Raw genomic sequence first — 23,515 nt, forward strand, 5'->3', positions numbered from 1 at the left:
TGGCCACTTCTCCTGTGGGCCTCTCCCTGGGATCCACAAAGTACCTAAAACCCTGGAAGACCCTCCCTGGTCAGATGACTTCAATCCATAACAGTTAACTTTGTATAGTTTATTCACTCTAGCCAGGCATGATGGCCCAAACTTCTAATCCCGCTTGGGAGGCTGCAGGTTTGAGTGCTAGGGTTCAAGCTCAGTGGTAGAGTGTGTTCAGTATCACATTAAACACACAAATCAGGGTGGAGATAGAGCTCAGTGGTAGAGTGTCCCTAGGCTCAGCCTCCCATGCTAAAAGTGTGTGTGTGTGTGTGTGTGTGTGTGTGTGTGTGTGCGCGCGCGAGCACGCGTGCATGTGCATGCACAAACATGCATATACTCACCAAAATTATATGAACAGCTCAGATGAATGAACTATGGGCTCCTATTTGTGTTTTAAAAATTATTAATAATATGGGAGAAGGAAGGCTGGTTAGTTTGCCGGCACAAATTTCAAGCTGAGAAACATAAATACAGAAAATTAAATACCTATTATCTTCAAAAAGCATTATGAATGTGTGTATCCATATTCCCAGACAAATGTATAGGCATGTGCACGCACACACACACACACACACACACACAGAAATAAGAGCCAGAGCCAGCGATGACAGATATCGGGTTGAATCACGATGTCACCGCATAGTTGAACTTGCGGAGCTCTGGGCTGATTCTGCCCTGTGGGGTGTAGTCTTACAAACCACAGATTAACCTCAACAGACAGCATTTTAAATAGCAGTTAACATGCAGGATTACAAGTGCCTTTCAGGAACCTGCTGTTTTTGAAGAAGCTGTTTCTGGGCCTGGGTGGACCTGAGGACAGGATAACATGTGTGTGGGGGGGATGCGGAGTGGGGATTTTGTAGCTGGTACAATGTTCTAAAGGAGGAAGCCTTGCCATCAGGTTTTATAGTCCCCTTTCTTTAAAAGCCCTGGATGAATCAGACTGCTGGTTCTTGTCCCTGACACGACTGTTTATTCAACATGGAGCCGTTGCCAGGTGAGGCGGTGTGCTGCCCTGACGTGGGGCTACAAGACTGGGGTGCCCTGGGTGAGAGCGGGAGAGGCCCGGCCTCCGGCTGCAGCTCAGCACTCACACCACTCTCGGGCCTCCGCTTCCTCTGGTGGTGATGGCAATGTCAGCAGAGACCCAGTGTTCTAAATTCCTTCAGCTCTAGAACCCTTTCTTCAAACGGAAAAGCATGGGGGATGCAAGGCCTTTGTGGTTTCACAGGAGGAGTGGCTCTGGGTTCAAGTCAGCTTGGGGCAGTGTTGGCTGGTTCACGAGTCCCCTGCCTCCTGCAGCCCTTTACCCAAACCCTGTAGACACAGACAGGGAGCTAGGAATACTGTTTACAACCCCTTTGAATGACACAGTTCCTTCCTCCCTCCCTCCTTTCCTTCCTTTTTCTTCTCCCCGCACCCCCATTGAACCCGGGGCATTCTACCCCCAAGCCACACCTCCAGCTTCTTTTTAAAATTTTTGTTTTTGAAGCACTGTCTTATTGCGTTGCCGAGAGTCTTGCGATGTTTTTGAGACTATCCTCAAACACGAGAGCCTTCTGTCTCCGCCTACAGGTGTGCACCACCATGCCTGGCGACTCTTTTTCAAGTTTTCTGAAGTTCAGCGAAGTAACCAACTTTGCACAAGGCCGCCTGGCTGGCTGGTACACAGTAGGCTTGCAGGTCTAAATTAGGTCCGTAACCACCACATAGCCCTAGGAATAGCTGCCTGCATGCTTTCTCGTATTGGGAGTTTTATTTTTTATTTACATGTTGTCAGTGAGGGTTCCGTGAGGCCTGCCCTACACCTTTGGGTTCTGATTTCCTTTTCTCCCAGGTAGCCCCCCCCCCGGGGGGGGGTCATTGAGCAGCACGGCTCTTGTCTGCAGGGAAGCTGTAAAGTAGTATCTTGAAGAAGTCATCTCCTGCGAGGTCCTGTCCTTAGAACTGCCACTGATTGGGGACTTCTGCTTGGCTAGTTTTCCTTCTTTTCACTTAAGACCTTGAGGTGGTCAGTCTGTTTCTGAGTGTGAACTTAGAAAGTGGTCTCTGTTCAGTCTGTGAGATTGTCAGAAATAAACACAAAGGCCTCCATTTCGCTAAGGACAGAGGCTGGTCTTCCCTGCCCTGTTTCTCTTCCAGGTTGTGGAAGGGCCCGGAGCTCAGCTGTAATGTTCACTGTTGTCCTAAGAGGACAAAACAACGTCGAGCGGGAGTAATGGCCCGAGAAGAGTTATTCGCCAAGGTGGACGCACGGGTCGGGCGGGCCGGGGCACGCTCCGGGAGATTCGGCCTCTGCTTGCAGGATGGACAGAGGTCCTGTGGCTCGGCATGGCGGTGCCCTCCTCCAGGGGGTAGGGGGCCCGAGCAGGACGCGGGGGCGACGGGGCTGCTACTTTGCTGGTCATTGTCATGGGCCTCCTGAGTCACGCGGGCGGCCACTCCTGACCAGCCGCCTGTCTCGCCTTTGGGGCTGGGGAGCAGCCATGGCCGCTGCTGCCATCGATACTAATTTGTTAAGTTGTGTCTTGCTGCCGTGTGCTCCCCGGGAGCCCCTGTCGACAAGAGGAGCTCCTTCCTGTGCTCAGATCGACCCTCAGTGTAGAAGGTGGCCATACACTTCAGATATTCTGGCACAGTTCCAGAGGACCTTGTCTGCCTGCCTTCCAGACAACTGAGCTCCTGTTCACGCTAAGTATTAGGATATGGCCGTGACTATGCAGACCCAGTCCCTGCCTTTGTGGAGCTTGCTGTATTGTGAGCTCATATATTCTAGGCAAGCGTGGTGGCGTACGCCTGTAATCCTAGTACTTGGAGGCTGAGACAGGAGGATCACAGGCTCGAGGTCAGCCTCAGCTACTTAGTGAGATCATTAGCAACTTAGTAAGAAATAAAAAAGAAAAAGGGCTGCAGGTGTAGCTTGGAGGTAGAATACCCCTGGGTTCAACCTCTAGCATGAAAAATAAATCAATAAATGAATAAGTAAAAATATCAAAAGTCATATATCCTGATTCAAGAGTTGGAAAATATGGTCAGCTATAATTGGTCTCACTAATCCAAGCTCTCTAGTGGCCAGCAATCTACAGCAGGAATTTATACTGAATTTCTTTTCTATAGTTTCTTCTCCTTTCCAGGTTTCTGTGGTACTTGCTGTTCATCTTTGGGGAAAACAGCTGTCACCTGAGCCTGGAAGTAAATCTTAAGCAATCAGCACTCCAGGCAGTGTCCTCACCCGTCCTCGGTGTATGTTGCGGATTACACCTGCTGTTAATCCTGACGCATTTCATTCGGGGCCGTGGAGTGATTTTTCCCTTTTGCTTCTTTTTTAATAACTGTTCCTTCCAGCATTTATCAAAGCTTTTGTTTTCGAGGAGGACTGTAATGGGTCTAGTATGTAGTTTTAAATTTTTGATTTTAATAGAAACCAGCACTACCAGGAAGGCTTATACCTCTCAGTTATGGAGAGTTTCAGGGCCTGCTTCGGCAGCACATATACTAATTATGGAGAGTTCCATACTTTAGTAGAAGGAGGCTGAATTGTGTAATCAGCCCTTTTTCCAGCCCTGTAGCCCTCAGCCCGTGACCAGTCCTGCCTTGGCCGCGCCCCCGTCCACTTCCTCTGCCCTGTGGAAATAAATAAATATGTTATAAATATTTCAGCACATAACTCTCAGCGACAAGGATTGTTTCTTAGTATTAGCACAATACTTTTATCTGCTTAAAATTAATATTTATCTTACAGAGAGATATTTCAAAGTCTATAAGAGGAGAAAAATTCAGCCACAAATGTTGCCAAATATATTAGCTTTTTTTTTTTCTGTGTCCTCCATTTTTTGACCACAAGTACACTGACATTTGTAAAAATGATAGCAGTCTCTGCTCTTTTGGGACTTTTCTGGGTGTAGATCTTGCAGTGGGGACAAACCTCAGCTATCTGTCCCTCCATCTAAAAGGAACAGAAGTGTTCCCTCTTCTAGCTTTTAAAGGTCCCTACTCATTCAGCAAATATTTATTGAGAAAGTTATTGCGTGCTCACTGCTGCTAGGTGCTGGGGATCAGAGCAGGACAGAAAATAAACAAGGCCCAGACTTCTCGGAGCTGGTAGTTGATGGGGAGCAGCCTTACACATGCAAGGAAGCCCAGGGCCCGTGGCTATGGCTGTGGTCCTGATGTGGAGAAGGGGCAGGAGTGTTACTGGTCTGAAGGGCTCCAGAGGCATTTGGGAGGTAGGGAAGTGGCAGCCCAGCCATGCAGGTAGAGGAGGAGCATGGATAAATGGCCTGAGGCCAAAGGAGGCTGGTAAAAGAAAGCCTCTGTCGCTGCAGTGAGCTTGGGGTCCCAGTAACTAGAAAAAAGCCAGTGTCTCCGGGGTCTGGGCTCTTTGCTCCTTACCCCAGGAGACTCTGGGATGCTTCTTAGAAATAGTAGTATTTTCTAAAAGAACTAATAATGTTTACATGGTAGAGTTATTGTGAAGATTAAAGAAACTTTTCTATGAGAAAAGTCATTAGACAGCAGGTTTTTTTTTTTTTTGGTGGTATTGGGAATTGAATCTGGGAGTATTCTACCTCCAATCTATACCCCCAGCCATTTATTATTATTATTATTATTATTATTATTATTATTATTATTATTAAATACTGGGTTCCTGGAAACCCTTCTACCTCCAGGCTACACTCCCAGACCTACTTTTATACTTTTTAAATTTGGAAACAGGGTCTGTTAAGCCAGCGTGGCTGGCTTCAAACCTGTGCGGTGCTCCTGTCTCCGCCTCCCAAGCGTGGGGATTACAAGCTGCGCCCCCACGCCTGGCAGATTTTTTATTTTGAAACAAGGTCTCGCTGAGTTGCTTAGCCTGGCCTGGAACCTGTGATCCTGTCTCAGCCTTCCAAGTACTGGGATTACAGGCATGTGCTGCGAAGCCCAGCCTAGGCAGCAAATATTTCCCTTCTCTTCCTTTATGAATCATCCCCCTCCCTTTCCTGGTCGCGGCCAGCAGCTCCTCGGTCTTCTTCCTGTGGTGTGGCAGTGCCGTGGGTGTGCATCTAAGCAGAGTCCTGTGGCCTGGGCTTTCTGGGGGTCTTTTATTGAGATTAACATTTTTATAATTTTTCTGTGGTTCTGGGGATGGAACCCAGGGCATTCGACCTCTGAGCTACACCCCTTGTCCTATTTTTTATTCTTTATGTTGAAACAGGGTCTCACTGAGTTGCAAAGGGCGTCACTAAGTAGCTGAGGCTGTCCACGAACTGAGATCCTTTGGTCTCAGCCTCCCGAATCGAATGCTGGGATTACAAACATGTGCCACCACGGCCTGCTAATTTTTTATTTTTTATTTTATTTTATTTTTTTTAAGAGTTGAATTCTTTTTTTTTAATTGGTGCACTGTATTCATACATCATAGTGGGATACAAACTTTTGTAGACATACATGCACACATCGCCCAGTCAGCCCCCACCCGATCCCCACCCCATTCTCTCCCCATCCCTCCCTCCCATGCTTGGCTTAGTGGTTGACATCAAGTATTATAGCAATGTATCCAAAATTAAAAATGATAATCTCACATAACAGTTTCATTTGTCTGATACCAAGCTTTTGATGACTTAAAGATAACATTTCAATATTTTTTTTACTTTCTTTCTTATCAGACAATATTTTTTTCTATTTTTTTAGGTGAAACTATCATATATTTATATATTTATTTTTCAGAAATAAAATCTATCCTAATATGGAATATGGACTCTAGATACCCAAAATGATCTTGAAAAAGAACAAAGCTAGAAGATATATATTTTCTGATTTCAAACCATATAAAGCTACAATAATTGAAATAGTGTAGTACTATTCTAAAGGCAGATATATAAACCATTGGAGTTAAATAAAAGCCTAGAGATAAATTCTTCCCTATATTGTCAAGTTATTTTTGACAAGGTTTCCACGAACATTTGGTGGTAGAAATAATAATCTTTTAACTAAATATTGTTGAAAAATAATAATTACATGGAAAAGAATAAAATTGGACCCTTACCTAATCCCATATACAAATATTAACTCAAAATAGATAAAAGACCTAAATATAAATCTTAAGACTATAAACTTTTAGGAGAAAATCTGGGTATAAAACCTCACAACATTGAAATTGGCAGTGATTTCTTGGATATGATTTCAATGGCACAGGCAAGAGAAGAGTGTACAAACTCCCTAAAAGAGTCTGGAGTGATTCTAATTGGTTTGCCTCTGAATGTCACTTGGCCCTTTGTTTTTGTTGCCTTTAAGATTCTCTGCTTGGCTTCCACGTTGGTCATTTTGACAATTATGTGGCGTGGGGATCCTCTTCTCCAATCCTGTCTAAAGGGAGTTCTATAAGTTCCCTGGACCTGTGTATCAACCTCTTGCTCTATGTCTGGAAAATTTTCTGCTATTACTTCCTTGAAGAGATTGTTGATCCCTTTGGTTTCACTTTCTTTTCCCTCCTCTATTCCAATTATTCTTAGGTTAGCTCTCTTAAAATGGGCCCATATTTCTTCAATATCAGATTCCTGCTGTCGGATATTTTTTTCTAGATTAGAAACTATGCGTTCATTTTTGGAATGGTCATCTTCTAAGAGCGAGATTCTGTTCTCCATGTGGTCTAATCGGTTGTTTGTGCTTTGAATTGAGGCCTTTACTTCATTAATTGCATCCTTTATCTCTTTTTGGCTCTCTCTGAGTTCTTTTCGAAGCACCTCTATTATTTCTACAGTTATTTTCCTGATTTGATCTTCTAGAAATCTCTGATTTTCTGTTTTATCGGGTTCTGATGTTGTGGGGTTGTGGGCATTCATTGCTCCAGTATTATTCCTCTTTCCCATGATTTTGGAAGTTTGCGCCTTCTCTGGGTTCTTCCCTTGGGTCACTATGACTTCCCTTAAGGTGTTCTGGATCTCGAGTCAGTAGTATCTCAGACCCCACTACTCCTTTACTGGGTTGTATCACAGAGTCTCTGACCCAGAGAGTCGATAGAGGCTGCTTTAGACTGTGGGGGGTGCCAGGTTGGGCGTTCTCCTATGGTGTGATATCTCTGCCACCGCCACTCCCCCACTGGGTCAAGTCCCAGGGAGTACAGTACTGGGATTTCTCCTTTGTGGCCCGCAATTTGACTCACTGTTCTCGAGTACGCAGATGTAGCTGTACTGGACTCGGTGAATTCTCTGCTGCTGCCGCCGGTGGCAATATGGCGCCGCTGCTATGCCCTCGGCCGTGAGGCTGGCGTATTTCTTCTTGGTTTTGATTTCCACTCTGAATCCCTGCAGCGTGTGCTGAGCTCAGCCACTGGGAGCTTTAGATGTTCCCTGTGCCGAGAAATCCCGCCTGGCTGTTCCGCAGCGGCTCACCTCGGCTTGCTGTAGCCATCCGGTGAACTCGCCACTGCCGCCGGCAGTAAAGCGCTGCTGCCGCGTCCTCAGGCGTGAGGCCGGTGTATTTCCTCTGTGGCTCTGAGCTCTGTTCTCAGTCCGCTTTCTCTCTGGAGCCTGGTGATTTTTTTGTTTCTCTGATGATGGTGTTTTCTGGCTATGAAAGGCGCTGATTTTGTGGTAATGGAGATTGGTTGTTAGCGGGGCTCTTAAGCCCCGCTTTTCTCGGTCGCCATCTTCCCGGAAGTCCGGCTAATTTTTTAAATTAAATTTTTTCTTTGCCTGCCCCGCAGTCCTCCATTTTAATGTGTGTGTGTGTGTGTGTGTGTGTGTGTGTGTGTGTGTGTGTGTGTGTCTGTGTGTCTGTGTGTGTGTGGTACTGGGAATGGAATCCAGGGGCTTTTCTACCTCCAGTCTATCCTCCCAGACCTATATTATACTTTATTTGGAAACAGAGTCTCTCTAAGTCGCTGAGAACCTCACTCAGTAGCTGAGGTTGGCTTTAAACCTGTGCGATCCTCCTGTCTCAGCCTCCCAAGTGCAGGGATTACAAGCGTGCACCACCATGCCTGGCTCATGCCTGGCTCATTTGAATAATTTTTACATTCAGTTTTTTTGAACACTGAAGTAAAAATCACCAATTTAAAAATAAGCATAAAGGAAGCCGGGCGTGGTGGCGCACGCTTGTAATCCCCGTGCTTGGGAGGCGGAGACAGGAGGATTGCGCAGGTTCGAAGCCAGCTGCGCTGGCATAAGAGACCCTGTTTCAAAAAACTATATATAAAATAGGTCTGGGAGTGTAGCCCAGAGGTAGAAGGGCTTCCAGGAACCCCAGTACCATACACACATACACACACACACACACACACACACACACACACACACGAATAAAAAAATAAGCATAAAGGAAAAACTGACATCCCATTTTTCTGGAGAAGTTGTCACTAAAGTTTTGGGTTGCCTTCTTCACATCAACACACAATCACACACGTTCTTAAAACGAGACGGGACATGACAGTGGCTGTTTCCTCTCAGTGGATCCTCGGTACCTCCCCACGGCTCAGCTCTTAGACCCAGGAGTGTTCTTCCTCAGACCCGTTGTTCTGTGTCCCTCCCGTGGCGGCGGCCCTCGCCCCTGGGATCCTGAGTCCAGCCACCCAAGTTTTCCTGCAAGCCAGGCCCCCTGAGTGCCTCTGCATGAAGAAAGTGTCTCGCCACGGCCCCTAGTCCTCACCAGCCTATGCTTCAGTACTGGGTGGAGTCCATCACTGAGAGAGCGTGCTTTTGTTCGCTGGTGTGGGGATTTCCTCAGGGCATTTCCTTTTCCTGATTACTTGTCTGGTAGATCAGGGATGTGTAATGATGGTTTGTCATTTCACCAGAGCCCACTCACTTAAACTTACCAGCAGCTGGGCGTGGTGGCGCACGCTTGCAATCCCCGCGCTTGGGAGGCGGAGACAGGAGGATCGCACAGGTTCGAAGCCAGCCTCACTGGCTTAAGAGACCCTGTTTTCAAATACAAATATAAAAATAAGTGTCTGGGAGAGTAGCCCAGAGGTAGAAGGGTTTCTAGAAACCCCAGTACCACCCCCTCAAAAAAAATAGGGCAGGAGATGTAGCTCGGTGGTCGAATGCCTCTGGGTTCCGAACATCCCCAGACCTAAAAAAAAAAAAAAAAAAAAAGGCTCTCACAAAGGAAAACAAACAAATGAACAAACAATATGGAAGAGTTAAAGAAAAAATCAAATGCAGTCCCACTCTCCAGTATCACCGCTCACTTGTTAGATATCTTTCTAGGCTTTTAAAAATTTATTTTACTTCCAATGGGATCATAAAATACTTATTGTTCCGCCACAATGAATGATTGTAAAATGTAAATTGTGGTTTTGTGTAAAAAAATACATGCTGAAAACACACAAAAAGTCTTTGCAGAAGTGTTTGAGGAGTGGGTGAGGGAGCCGGGGTGCTTGGTGGGCCCAGCTTCTGTGCGAGGTCCCGGTAGGACCAGGCCCAGCCCTAGGGTAGGGGGAGGTCAGCTGGTCCTGAAGTCTCAGACCTTGGGCTTGGTGTTTCCTTGTCTCTGTCCCCTCCATGCTGAGGACGCCCCGCCCTGTCAACCCTGCAGTATGAGGGAGGATATGTGGTTAATGTCAGACACTCTGAGCTTAAAGTTACAGATGCGGTCATAAGTAAGTTATTTAATCTCTCTGCGGTCATAAGTAAGTTATTTGATTTCTGCACTCCAGTTTTCTCACTCTTAGTGGAGAGGACAGTTGCTGTGTCACAGAGTGGTTGTGCACATTCAGTGTGCTAGGGAACCTTCCCAGCCCAGGATAGGTGCTCAGCAGAGCGTGATTTCCCTGTAGCCTGCTTCCTGGGCCTTCATTCTGTAAAAGTGCCAGAAGCTTGGACCTGCTGCCCATTCTCAAGGGGTTTGCATTTCAACAATGATCAAAGCATTCATGAAAGGAATCAAGCAACAGCTTGCAAGAGTGGGAAGATTCTTTTGGACTGAAGTCAGACCTGCCTCTGCCTGGCTTTTCAGAATTATTTCATGAATGGTCACAGCAGGTTGTTTTGTGACCCCACCTTTTTCCCCCCTCAGAACTTCGTTCCAGAGTCAGAGGATAATTTGGCTGCCAAATGACTGCCAGCCTCAGCCTCCTGCATTTCAGGCCACATATTTAGTGATGAGGTTGGAGTCATCAGAGGAACGGGGTAGGGAAGATAGCATCATGATGAGTGTGAAGTCAGGACACAAAGCCTTCTGGCATCTTTGTGAGAATGAGGAAAGGGTGCCCTTTCTGGGAAGGCTGTGGGGAGGCACTACGAGATCACTGGGCACGGGCTGTAGAGGTCAGCAAAGGGCGAAGCCCAGCTCGGGCGGGTGCCACCTGGCCGGCAGATGCCAGGCTGGATTTCCGCCCCACACCCCGCTCATCCTGTCAGGCCCAGTGCTGTGCACGAACTGCGGGATCATGCACAGTGGGCTCGTTTTTGCTGCCATTTTCACGAGGCCTGAGAGTTATTCTTTTTTCTGCTTTCTTTTAGCCCCCCGAACTCAGCAATGGAGAACCTACCAGGAAACTTCCTCAAGGTGTCGTGTATGGTGTGGTGCGGAGATCAGATCAAAATCAGCAGAAGGAAATGGTGGTCTATGGGTGGTCCACCAATCAGCTGAGAGAAGAGATGAACTACATTAAAGATGTGAGCCACTTTGATTTGCTTTTTCTGGTCTGTATTCCCTTTGTGGACTGTAAGAGGGTGGAGTCGGAAGCGTTGGTATGGATGTAATAAGGCATTTTGAAAACAATTCTTAGTGTTATTTTGGATGGAAATCATATATTCATGGTAATGTTAAAAGTACAGGTGTGCTGGGAGTGGTGGCACACACCTGTAACCCACTTTCTTGAGAGGTTGAGGCAGAAGGATCACATATTCGAGGCCAGACTCAGCAAGTTAGTGAGGTGCTCAGTAACCTAGCAACCTTGTTTCCAAATTTTAAAAAATAGAGGTGGGGTTAGAGTTTGGAGGCAGAATGACTCTGGGTGCAATATCCAGTACCAAAGTAAATAAATAAAATAAAAATACAGGTTAATTCTGTATCAAGGGATACACTAGACTTCTGCAGGATAACTGTTACTAGGGATTAGGAAACTGGCTTCCCTTTTTCAATGTATGGGATGGAGGCTCTTAAGCACTTTTGCTTATTACATTGGACACACCTAATATATACGTTTGAACAACTGTATAAATGTGGATGTTTTTAATACAAGCAAGAAGCCGGGCGTGGTGGCGCACGCTTGTGATCCCCGCGCTTGGGAGGCGGAGACAGGAGGATCGCGCTGGTTCGAAGCCAGCCGTGCTGGCGTAAGAGACCCTGTTTCAAAAATATAAAATAGGTCTGGGAGTGTAGCCCGGAGGTAGAAGGGCTTCCAGGAACCCCAGTGCCACCAAAAAATAAGTAAGTAAGAAAATAAATACAAGCAAAAGAAAAGCCAATTCTAAAAGGAAAAGTACAGCACCTGGAGGTCGGTAGACTCCAGGAGGCCATGGCCAGCCTCGGGTTCTTCTCGGTTCCTGTTGGCTTTTCCCTCCTTCAACCTCAGGCTCAGGGAATCTTCTGGAAATATGACAGAGTCTTGAAGGAGAAAAGAGGCCACCTGCCTCTGGACACTTTGTGAAGCCCCCTTTTCTCCATGTTAGACTCCTCGTATCATGTTAGCGGGGTTGGTCACACACCCGGTCACAAACCGTTTACTGACGCAGAGTAGGCAGCCTTGGGCTGAAAGGAGCGCCGGGAAGTCAGCCACAGTGGAATTGCCCGCCCACGCCAGTCAACGCCATTTCTTTTAATTTAGTGCTGTGTTTTTTATCTTTAAATTTGCTGGGCGTGGTGGCGCACACTGGTAATCCCTGCGCTTGGGAGGCGGAGACAGGAGGATCAAGCAGGTTCGAAGCCAGCCGTGCTGGCTTAAGAGACCCTGTCTCCAAATAAAATATAGAGTAGGTCTGGGAGTGTAGCCTGGAGGTAGAAGGGTTTCCAGGAACCCCAGTACCACACACGAAAAAATAAATAAATAAATTACATACATATTCTTTGAGAAAATTTAGGAAATGCAGAAGTGTACAAAGGACAAAACAGTACCATTGCTAACAGTTTGGAGCATTCGCTTCTAATTTTTTGTATCTAACCCCATTTCTTTTTGTCCTACCCAGTTTCCCCCCAGATTCACTGATTGTCTGTTGTCCAAACTAGTCGTGAGTGTCATCAGAGGGTGGGAGAGTGGATTTCCAAGAGTGTCACAACTCCCACGTACCAGTGAGAACAGGTTGTGTGGGTGTGTTTACACACCACCTCCCCTAAGACCAGGCCACAGCCGCTGTCCACCCAGCTCCGAGGCACGGCTGCTGCGCCCGCCCTGCAGATGCTAACACTCCCAGAAGAGCCTTGGGGTTGTTAATAACAAACGTGCTTTTGAAACCCCACAAACATCAGCTAGCCTGAACTACAGGAAGCTTATTTTCTTAACTCTTTGAGTAGAAAACACTCACATAATGCAAACACTTCAGCAGCATACAAGGCGCACACTAAGGTCTCCCTCCCTCCACACGGAGCGCACCCGCTGGCCGGAATGCCCCTGCCTCTGCCTGACCAGGAGCGCTGTGAGAACTCACTTTCTGGATTCTCTTTTAGTCACTTCTGTGCATTCACAGAGCAATCCTGATGTACTTATTTCTTTTCTTGTCATGTTTTATGCGATTGGCCGCAAGCTATACACATTTTTCTACATCTTGACTTTTCTTCATTTACCCTATGTCTGAATCTTCTACTATCTTGCTTTTAATATCTTTCTTTCTTTCTTTCTTTCTTTCTTTCTTTCTTTCTTTCTTTCTTTCTTTCTTTCTCTTTCTTTCTTTTTTCTTTCTTCTTTCTTTCTTTTTTATAGACTGTGTTTGCTGACTGCACACCTGTAATCCCAGTAGATGGAAGGATGAGACAGGAGGACCACAGGTTCGAGGACAGTCTCAAAAAGTAGTGAGATTCTCATCAACCCAGAGAGACCCTGTTTCAAAATAAAAATAAAATAGGGCTGGGGGGTGTAGCTAAGAGGTAGAGTGCCCCTGGGTTCAATTCCCAGCACCACAAACAAGCGAGACGGGGCACGCACGTCTGGGAGCGCCAGCCTTGCTCCGGCAGCTCTGTGGAGGCCTGGCGCCCCTTGGCCTCTGTGGCCTCATTTTCTCCTGTGTAGGTTGCGGGGCTGGGCTCCGACCCCAAAGGTCAAAGCCTCTAGCTCTGTGGCCTCATTTTATTTGGTAGGTTTGCAGATAGCTTATAAAGCCACATTGTCTTAGCTACTGAAAGAAGTTTTAAAAAGAACATTCTTACTGAATTGAAAAATAACAAATACTTGGGAAAATGAGAAAAAGCTAGATGGGCAACACACACACACACACACACAGAGTGTGTGTGACAGCTACCAGCCTCACATCCCAATATCTTACCTCCCAAAGATTATATATGCAAATATATAAGTATTTTATATTTATATAAAACATCTGTATTTTATATATAAATATCATTAATAATACATTACAATATAATATTTAATATGTATTATAGTATATTATATATTACAATATGATATATAAATTATATGCCAAGTACATGTTTGTTACTATATAAATATTAATAATACACGACAATATAATATATATGTATTATAGTATATTATATATTATTATATATAAATGATATACCAACTACATATGTTTGTTACTATATAAATATTAATAATACATGACAATATAATATGTATTATAGTATATTATATATTATAATATATAAATCATATACCAACTACATATGTTTGTTACTGGGCATTGAGCTCAGGGGCATTCTGCCTCTGAGCCCTTTTTATTTTAGATAAGGGTCTTGCTAAGTTGCTGAAGCTGGCCTCCAACCTTCAATCCTCCTGTCTCGGCCTCCCGAGTACTGCAGTTATAGGTGTGCGCCCCCATGCCTGGCCCAGAGACGACCTTTAAAAATGCAGAATATCCCATCCTGACCGTTTATCACAAACTCAAACATTTTAAGCCTCCTGTATTTTTCTCAAGGAAACACTTAGACCTTTCTACTTTATATGCTCCAAATTACATGGTATTGCTTTAGATGTGACTGTCTAAGCAGAGCCCTGAGTTGCAAATTGCCCAGAGCCAGCTGTGCTAGGCTGATGCTCAGGTGCTAACAGCAGGTGCCAGAGTGGCAGGGCTGGCTCTGGCCCGCAATGGCCAACCTCCCCTGCGGTCTGCAACTCAGAGCTGACTCCCAGGTGCCACCTTCTCCAGCTGGCTTCAAATCTGCCCCTGGCCTGGACATTCCCAAGTGTGAGGATGGTTTGTCAGCCCCCTGGCCCTGTCTGCTTCCTGGAGTCCTCCAAGTGACACCCGGCTCAAGCTCCACGGCTTCCTGCAGTGAAGCCAAGAGCCAGCTCAGGCCCACAGTGAAAAGCCGTGCTCCTCACCACAGTTTCCCGAGATGGTTGAGCCACGAGCAAGAGAGCGGACACTGCTATTAGAATTCACGTGGGGAAGGCTTGGGGTCTCGACTCCTTTTTCCCCCGGGTCTCCACCCACATCCAGTGTAACGAAAAACGGTGCTTGCTATGCAAACATACCTTCACAGTCACGTTTCCCAACTGTCCCCGAGAGCATGCATTCTAACACAAACTGCCGCCCTCAGCCCTTCCAAGATGGAAGCCCTGGAATGAACCTGAGGGGAGTGCCTGAGACTCCCTGGCCGGTTTGAGGATTCCTGAGCACCTTGTCTATCTAGGGACGCTGGGAGACAGAAGGAAACAGGGTCTGTTTTTCAGGTTAAATGTTTTGTTTTAAAAAATTTGAAGGCTCAGGTACTCTTTTGACAGGCACGCCAGAGGACCTGGAACACTGTTTGTGTGAACCAGTACTTGGGAATCACCTGCACTTTTGTTATACTGAGGGCTTCCTGAATTATTGGCAATTATTGAGAAACCTACTTTTGAATTTATGGACCCTCCAGGGCTCATATTTTCCTTTCTTACACCATAGACATTTAATTGCTTTTTAGTAATCATAGAAAAGATAGGGAAGATTAGAAGTCACTGTGTGGTTTGGAGAGTATTTTTCTTTCTTTTTTTAAAATATTTTTTGGTGCATTATATTCATACATCATACTGGGGTAAAAAAAATTGTGTGTACATACATGTACACATCACCGATTTAACCCCTACCCAATTCCCACCCCATTCCCTCCCCCTCCCCGTCCCTCCTTCCCTTGCTTGGCTTAGTGGTTGACTTCGATATGTTTAAGTACATTGTGTGTTTTAGAGATTTTTCTCTTCCTCCTTCCTTTCTTCTCCTTTAGGTTGTCTTTGCTCCTCCATAGGATTTCCTTTTTCATCTAGAGTTCCTCCTATGACCCATTTCTCCCTAACTCTCACATATCAGAGAAAGCATCTGATTTCTTATTTTTTGTGACTGACTAATCTCACTTAGCATAATGTCCTCCAGTTCCATTTCCCTGAAAATGATGAAATTGAGTTTTTTTAATGGCTGACTAAAATTCCATTGTGTACATATCCCACAGTTTTGTAAGCCATTCATCTGTTGATGGACATCTTGGCTGGTTCCACAGTTTGGCTATGGTGAATTGTGCAGCTATGAACATAGATACACATGCATTAGTTTGGTAGTTTGGTTTCCTTTCTTTTGGGTAGATACCCAGAAGTGGTATTGCTGGATCAAATGGTAGATTTGTTCCCATTCTTCTGAGGATTCTCCATACTGTTTTCCAAAGTGGTTGCACTAATTTGCAGTCGCACCAACAATGTCTTAGAGTTCCCACTTCTCCACTTTTTCTTTCTTTCTTTCTTCTTTTGGTCTCTTAGCCACGTGTTTATAGAGTCAATTGTTTAAACAACAAACTTTCTACTGGTAAAATTGTATGCTGGGGAAAGGGAAAAATCATATCTAAGTGCAGTTTGAGGGTGGTAGATGAATTCCAACAAACTCATTTTTTCCTTTATTTTATTATCCAGGTACTTAACTTTATTAGTCACTATAGTTATATGTGGTTATAATACATATAATTATTGGTATTTGAATAATTCCCTTCGTCTCTAGGTTTCACAGATGATCTTCTTAACTTATTAGATGTTCTGTTTTTGAGATAGTGTGTGTGTGAGGTTCTTTTCTCATAACGTTTTGGAAATCTTGCACAGAAGTATTATAGCTTGGTCTCTAATTAGCATTTTTGTGGGCTGCAGGTCAGAGCCACTTTGGAACAAGTGAGGAAGCGGATGTATGGAGATTATGATGAAATGAGACAGAAGATTCGACAGCTCACCCAGGAACTGTCTGTAAGTTCAGACCCCGGGACTGGGGGAGTGGAGGTGGCAGGGCTCGGAGCCTCCTCAGTGACTGGTCCCTGAAATATCTGAGTATACAGTGTTCTTTATGATGGAACCATGTTTTTAGTGAACTGAGAGAATTTTACCACAGATTAAACTTTATTATCGAAAGGAAAAGTTTTATGGCAAAGATATTTTCCTTATCGCCGGGCGTGGTGGCGCACGCTTGTAATCCCCGCGCTTGGGAGACGGAGACAGGAGGATCGCGCAGGTTCGAAGCCAGCCGCGTGTGCTGGCTTAAGCGACCCTGTTTCTAAATAAAAAAGTATAAAAATAGGTCTGGGAGTGTAACTCAGAGGTAGACGGTTTCCAGGAACCCCGGTAACACCAAAAAAAAAAAAAAAAAAAAGATATTTTCCTTATATATGAAGCTTTCCCACTAAAGCTATTCCTGAGAATTTATCGTACGGATACATTCTCACATACATGAAGTGATCTATGGGTGAACTTATTTATTGCAACATTGTTAAAGTAAAAAGATTGGAAGCCCAAATGTTCATCAGGAAGAGGAAGGTAAATTATAGCTCTCTAACAGAAGACATTGCTTGTTTGTGTTGCTGGGAATTGAACCCAGGGGCACTCTACCTCTTAGCTACACCCCCCAGCCCTATTTTATTTTTATTTTGAAACAGGGTCTCTCTGGGTTGATGAGAATCTCACTACTTTTTGAGACTGTCCTCGAACCTGTGGTCCTCCTGTCTCATCCTTCCATCTACTGGGATTACAGGTGTGCAGTCAGCAAACACAGTCTATAAAAAAAGAAAGAAAGAAGAAAGAAGGAAAGAAGGAAAGAAGGAAAGAAGGAAAGAAAGATATTAAAAGCAAGGTAGTAGAAGATTCAAAGACATAGGGTAGATGAAGAAAAGTCAAGATGTAGAAAAATGTGTATAGCTTGCTGCCGATCGCATAAAACAGGACAAGAAAAGAAATAAGTACATCAGGATTGCTCTGTGAATGCACAGAAGTGACTAAAAGAGAATCCAGAAAGTGAGTTCTCACGGCGCTCCTGGTCAGGCAGAGGCAGGGGCATTCCGGCCAGCGGGTGCGCTCCGTGTGGAGGGAGGGAGACCTTAGTGTGCGCCTTGTATGCTGCTGAAGTGTTTGCATTATGTGAGTGTTTTCTACTCAAAGAGTTAAGAAAATAAGCTTCCTGTAGTTCAGGCTAGCTGATGTTTGTGGGGTTTCAAAAGCACGTTTGTTATTAACAACCCCAAGGCTCTTCTGGGAGTGTTAGCATCTGCAGGGCGGGCGCAGCAGCCGTGCCTCGGAGCTGGGTGGACAGCGGCTGTGGCCTGGTCTTAGGGGAGGTGGTGTGTAAACACACCCACACAACCTGTTCTCACTGGTACGTGGGAGTTGTGACACTCGTGGAAATCCACTCTGCCACCCTCTGATGACACTCACGACTGTCCTCAAAGCCAAAGGATTGAATTTGCAGTAGGAGTAAGAACAAAATTGCCCATTGCTTTCCAAACCATCCCACACATCCGCATTTTCTTACATCAGAACTGCCCCAGGAGCCCCGCCTCTGCCCACGCTGTCTTCACGCCGCAGAGGCACTCACAGACTGCAGATCAGGGCTGCGAAATTACTGCCATACAAACATGCCCTGTTTACAACAGGTGGCGCTCTCTGCTGCAGCTCTGTGCCCCCCCCCCCCCTGGGCGCATCTGCCGCTCTGCAAGCCAGGCTGTGTCCTGTGGCCCCCACAGGGCCCAAGGCCCACCCAAGCATCTCTGCCCTGTTCTTGTCCCAGGCCTGGCTCAGGACTGGCCTCTCATGAAACTTAACTCACACTTGTTACACACACACACACACACACACACACACACACCAACAACAACAGCAACAGCAACAAAACAACCCTTGAGAATCAGCTGAGACCAAAGTTGTTGGTGAGTAGACAGGGCAAGATGGCAGAAGTCTCTGCACCTGGGTGTTCATTCCAGCGGCGCCACCGGGCTGCGTGTGAGCACTCGCTCAGCTGAGGTTCTGCCTCTTGTGAGGCAGCCGGGTGAGCTTGCAAGTGTGCCCCACGGAGGGGGGTCTTGCGTTTCTGCTCCGGGCCGTGCCACGAGATATGGACTTCTAGCGCCTCACTGTAGATACTGTTGAAGAGCATTGGCTGAGATGGCTGTAGGTGTGTGCGCATTGCTTTTGGGTGACTGTCTCGTCTGTCTGCCCAGGTTTCCCAAGCTCAGCAGGATTATCTAGAGAATCACATCCAAACCCAGTCGTCCGCCCTGGACAGCTTCGGCACTATGAACTCAGCCTTGGCGTCGGACTCCATTGGCCTGCAGGTATTCTCTGCTCCCTGCGGGGTGGGTCACTTCTGCTACAGGCGTGGACTGTAGTCAACATCTGAACCAGGTGCGGGGCCTGTTTCTCTGTAGTAAAGCCAAGAATGTCCTGAGCCCTTTATTCAGTCCTTTAATCACAGGCAAAGCAAAGGCTGTGCCAGTGAGATGGCGAAACAAGTTGAAGGAAATGTTTTCAAGCTGAGACCCCAAACCTTTGTTCTGCCCTCATCAAAATGGGGGTTCAGATTTGGAGTTCAGGGCTAGAGATGTCACTTGCTCCACCAGACACCCCAGATCCCCCGTGTCTGAGCTGGATATAGCGTGCCAGCTTTCTCCTGTAGCTCTGGGAGTTCAGGAAACCCCCACCCACCCCCATCACAGAAAAGACAGACTTAATCAAAGACAATCAATCTACTGTTTCATGACAAGTAGCTCCCAAAGGCTTGTAATCCCACCATGTGGGAGGCTGACACAGGAGGATCACGGTTCATGGACAGCCTCAGTTACTTAGTGAGGCCTTTTGCAACTCAGTGGGACCCTGTTTCAAGCCGGGTGTGGTGGTGCGCGCTTGTAATCCCAGCATTTTGGAGGCTGAGAGCAGAGGATCTCGGTTCAAGGACAGCCTCAGCTACTTAGTGAGGCCCTTTGCAACTCAGTGGGACCTAGTTTCAAAATAAAGAATAAAAAATAGGGCAGGGGGTGTAGCTTGGAGGTAGAGTGCCCCTGAGTTCCATCCCCAGTACTTCAAAAAAAGAAAGAAAGAAAAAGAGAAAGAAAGAAGTAATCATGTGCATTCCAATGAATGTCTTGTACTACCATCACACAGAGTACCAGAAAGACCTAATATTCTACATTTGTAAAAATGTGTGCTAGCCGGGCTTGGTGGGGCACACGTTTGTAATCCCCGTGCTTGGGAGGTGGACACAGGAAGATAGTGCAGGCTCGAAGCCAGCCGTGCTGGCTTAAGAGACCCTGTTTCCAAATAAAAAAGTATAAAATAGGTCTTGGAGTGTAGCCTGGAGGTAGAAGGGTTTCCAGGAACCCCAGTACCACCAAAAAAAAAAAAAAAAAAAAAAGTGTGCTAGCCAGGCGTGGTGATGCACGCTTGTAATCCCAGCATTCAGGAGGGGGAGACTGGAGGATCGCGGGTTTGTGGACAGCCTCAGCTATTTATTGAGCCCTTCACCAATCAGTGAGACCCTGTTTCAAAAAAATTTTTTTTTAAATTAAAAAATAAGTCTGGAGGTGTAGCTCAGAGTTCCATGCCCCTGGGTTCCATCCCCAGTACCGGAAAAAAAAAAAATGTGTGCTGCCAGCCCCCTCAAAGAGATTGTTCTCTTGATGGATTTGACTTCTAGGAGCCAGCCATTCAGGTACTCCCTATTCTGACTCGTCCCACTCAGTGGTTCCCTGCCTCATGTGCAAGTGAATTTGACAGTGTTCAAATGAAGCATTACATTCACTTGAAATAGTTTCACTTGCCTTATTTTCCAAATACATAAACAGTAGTGCCTGCCCTCCTCTGAATTGATTTGGCTCTTATTTTCTTATGTTACTCTTAAAAGTTCTACAACGTATTTCAAATCCTTTCTGGTCCTCTTTAAAGAACTTGGTGAATAGGTGAGCAGATTGTCCTAGGGCCTCTCGCTTCCCCGGGCGCTGGCAGGTGACGCAGCGCTTGGCCGGGCTCCAGCCGTGGTTCCGGGGTTCTCCTGTTTGGGTTTGTCTGGGATGCCCGTGTCTGGTGGGGCCCTGAGTGCCATGGTTTTCCTGTCTTTCCTTTGTGAAGGCCAGTTTCCCTGGCCTCAGGCCAGGCCCCGCTCTGGCTCTGATTCATACGGGGCCTTTGTTTTTCTTCCGCTGCCCTGCAAGGGGCTGCCAGGTTCCCATTCCTCCCCTCTTGGCTGCCATCTCAGCCACCAAGACGGGCTTTGCCTAAGTTCAGACTGGGTTGGTGTCTACATTTTCTTTAAATTTTTTTTTTTTTTTTTTTGGTACTGGAGATTGAACCTAGGGGCATTCTATCTCTGAGCTATACTCCTAGTCCTGTTTTATTTTTTATTTTGCAAAAGGATCTCACTATGTTGCTGAGGGCCTTGCTAAATTGTTGAGGATGGCCTTGAACCTGCGATCCTCCTGTCTCAGCCTCCCAACTACCAGAATTACAAGGGTGCACCACCGTGCCTGGCTTTGTTGTCTTTATTTTGTCTCTGGTTTTCATTACCAGAATACTTTTTCTGAGTTACTATCTGGCAGACTGTCCAGGCATTTACCACAGAGGTCCTCTTGAGCATAGAGGCAGCCCTAAGCCAGGGGCTCTGACTGACTCCTAATGTAATGGTTGTCCAGTGTCGTAGTTCTAACATCCAGAGAAGCTTTATAACTAAAAGATTAAGCCAGCATTTGAGTCTGAGGGTTGTTAGTGACTGATTTATGCAGTCTTAGCCTTTTCTATCCGTTTTACCCACATTTCTCCTCTTTCTCCTCTCTTCTTCCTCCTTCTCCTCCTTCTTTCTATTATTCTATTTTTTTCTTTTTGTACTGGGGATTGAACCCAGGAGCATTCTATTTCTGAAGTATACCCGAGTCCTTTTTATTTTTCTATTTTAAATAGGATCTCACTACGTTTCTGAGGGTCTTGCTTAGTTGCTGAGGCTGGCTCTGAATCTGCGGTCCTCCTGTCTCAGCCTCCCAAGTACTGAGATTACAAGCTCGAGCCACTACTCCCAATAACACTCATTATTATTGTCAGAGAGGCCAGATTCTTGGGTTGAGTCATAGGCCATCAGTGCTAGAAAGAATATAGAGAGGATCTCCAACGCTTTTGTTTTATGGATGAACTGGACCAACAGGAAAGATGATATGAACAAGGTGCCCAGCTTGTGGGAGGGCCAGGGTTAGAGTGGTATGAGTCTCTTGGTGTGGACTGTGAGTTTTCATGTGGACACAAGAGTAGATCTGTAGAGTGGAAAGGGTCCGGGCACGGGGTTGGGTGGGTGCCTCAAGCCCTTCGAAGCTCACATCTCTGTGAGTCCAGGTTTCCAAGTGGCCTCAGTATTTCTTTTAATACCTAATTACCTCCATCAGCACCCTTTTCCTGGACTCAGTAGGGTAAGGAGGGAGGGGCTTGTTAGGTCCAGAGTAGGGGCTGGGGGGCTGGGGATACTTCAGAGGCTGGTCATCTAGCTGTCTTGGCAGGCAGCAATAGAAAGAAAGAAATAATAGATTATTTTTTTTTTTTAAGAAAAAGGGGCTACTTTCATTCCGTAAACTCAGTTTTCCATTCTACCAAAGTCATATTTTGTTTTCTGACTTCATTGTGGAAATATGGAAAATATAGGGGATAAAAACAAAGAAGAAAATAAATATCTGTGAGTATGTCACATGGTGAAAGTCATTATTTTAATTTGAATTTATTACATTATTAATTTGTGGCACTGGGGATTGAATGCAGAGGCATTCTACCCCCAAGCTACAACCCCAGCACCATTTTTATTTTGATTTTGAAACAGGATCTCACTAGATTGAGTCTTGTTACTTGCTGAGGTTGTCCTTGAACCTGCAATCTTCCTGGCTCAGCCTTCCAAACACGGGGATTAGAGGCATGTGCCACCAGGCCGGCTGGATTGATTTTTTTTTTTTTTTGCGGGTCTGGAGATGGAACCCAGAGGCATTTGACCTCTGGGCTACACCCCCTGCCCTATTTTTTATTCTTTATTTTGAAACAAGGTCTCACTAAATTGGGGAGGGCCTCACTAAGTAGCTGAGGCTGTCCACGAACTGCCATCCTCCTGTCTCAGCCTCCTAAATGCTGGGATTAAAAGCATGTGCCACCACGCCCGGTTTGGATTGATTATTTGATTGTACTGTACTTAGTATTTTCTTTTTTTTTTTTTTTGTGGGTCTGGGGATGGAACCTAGGGGCATTTGATCTCCGAGCTACACCCCCTGCCCTATTTTTTATTCTTTACTTTTAAACCAGGTCTCACTGAGTTGTAGACAGCCTCACTAAGTAGCTGAGGCTGTCCGCGAACTGCGATCCTCCAGGTCTCAGCCTCCCAAATGCCGGGATTACTAGCGTGCGCCACCACACCCGACTGTGCTTAGTATTTTCAAACCTATTTTCTTCCCATGAGAAATGATGCATCAGGAAGAGTTTCCTTGCAAAGACTCCATCTTAACACATTTCCACCCGTCCCAAGCAGTGCGGAGGAGTGTTGGCAAGTGTTGTGGGTCTGGGGAGGCCCCTGGCTGGCCCTCAGGGTGAGGAGCCCTAGGCCTCAGACACCAGGCTCCGGGGAGGCCTGATGAAGGGGTGTCCGAGTGCCTGGCGCTGGCCATGTTGTCTCACACCGCTCATATGGTTCTGTTTATCCTCATCCCAATAGAAAACCCTCGTGGATGTTACTTTGGAAAACAGCAGCATTAAGGATCAAATTAGGCATTTGCAGCAAACGTATGAAGCGTCCATGGACAGGCTGCGGGAAAAGCAGAGGCAGCTGGAGGCAGCTCAGGTTGAAAACCAGCTGCTGAAGCTCAAGGTAAAGTTCCGCCCCCAGCCTCAACTCTTCTGCCTGTGCGCCTCTTCTCTCTCCTCCCAGCCTCAACTCTTCTATTTCCTCTGTTCCATTTTCTTTTTCGTTAGAGTTTTCTCAGCCTTTGTGACCAATTGCACAGAGTATGGCTTGAACTAAACAGGTTTATTGCAAGCGGGTGTGGTGGTGAACGCCTATAATCATAGTATTTGAGAAGCTGAGACTGAAGGATCACAGGTTCAAGGTTAGCATGCAGTAACCTAGCCAGACCCTGTTTTAAAAAAAAAAAATTAAAG

The 23,515-nt window shown here is 46.0% G+C and overlaps 1 protein-coding gene across 2 annotated transcripts in view; it reads left to right on the forward strand.

Moving 5' to 3' along the window:
- MYZAP (myocardial zonula adherens protein) overlaps nt 1–23,515 on the forward strand; it is a gene marked incomplete at both ends in the record, with an annotated part of 100,230 nt that overhangs the window by 21,163 nt on the left and 55,552 nt on the right. For both annotated transcript variants that reach the window (XM_080690949.1, XM_080690950.1), the window contains 4 exons: nt 10,482–10,637; nt 16,241–16,333; nt 18,571–18,684; nt 23,073–23,225. In XM_080690949.1, coding sequence (XP_080547075.1) covers nt 10,482–10,637; nt 16,241–16,333; nt 18,571–18,684; nt 23,073–23,225 — 516 coding nt within the window. The remainder of the gene's footprint in view (nt 1–10,481; nt 10,638–16,240; nt 16,334–18,570; nt 18,685–23,072; nt 23,226–23,515) is intronic.

Source organism: Muscardinus avellanarius, assembly GCF_963383645.1.
Source record: "Muscardinus avellanarius genome assembly, chromosome: 3".
In the NCBI taxonomy this organism is placed as follows: Eukaryota; Metazoa; Chordata; class Mammalia; order Rodentia; family Gliridae; genus Muscardinus; species Muscardinus avellanarius.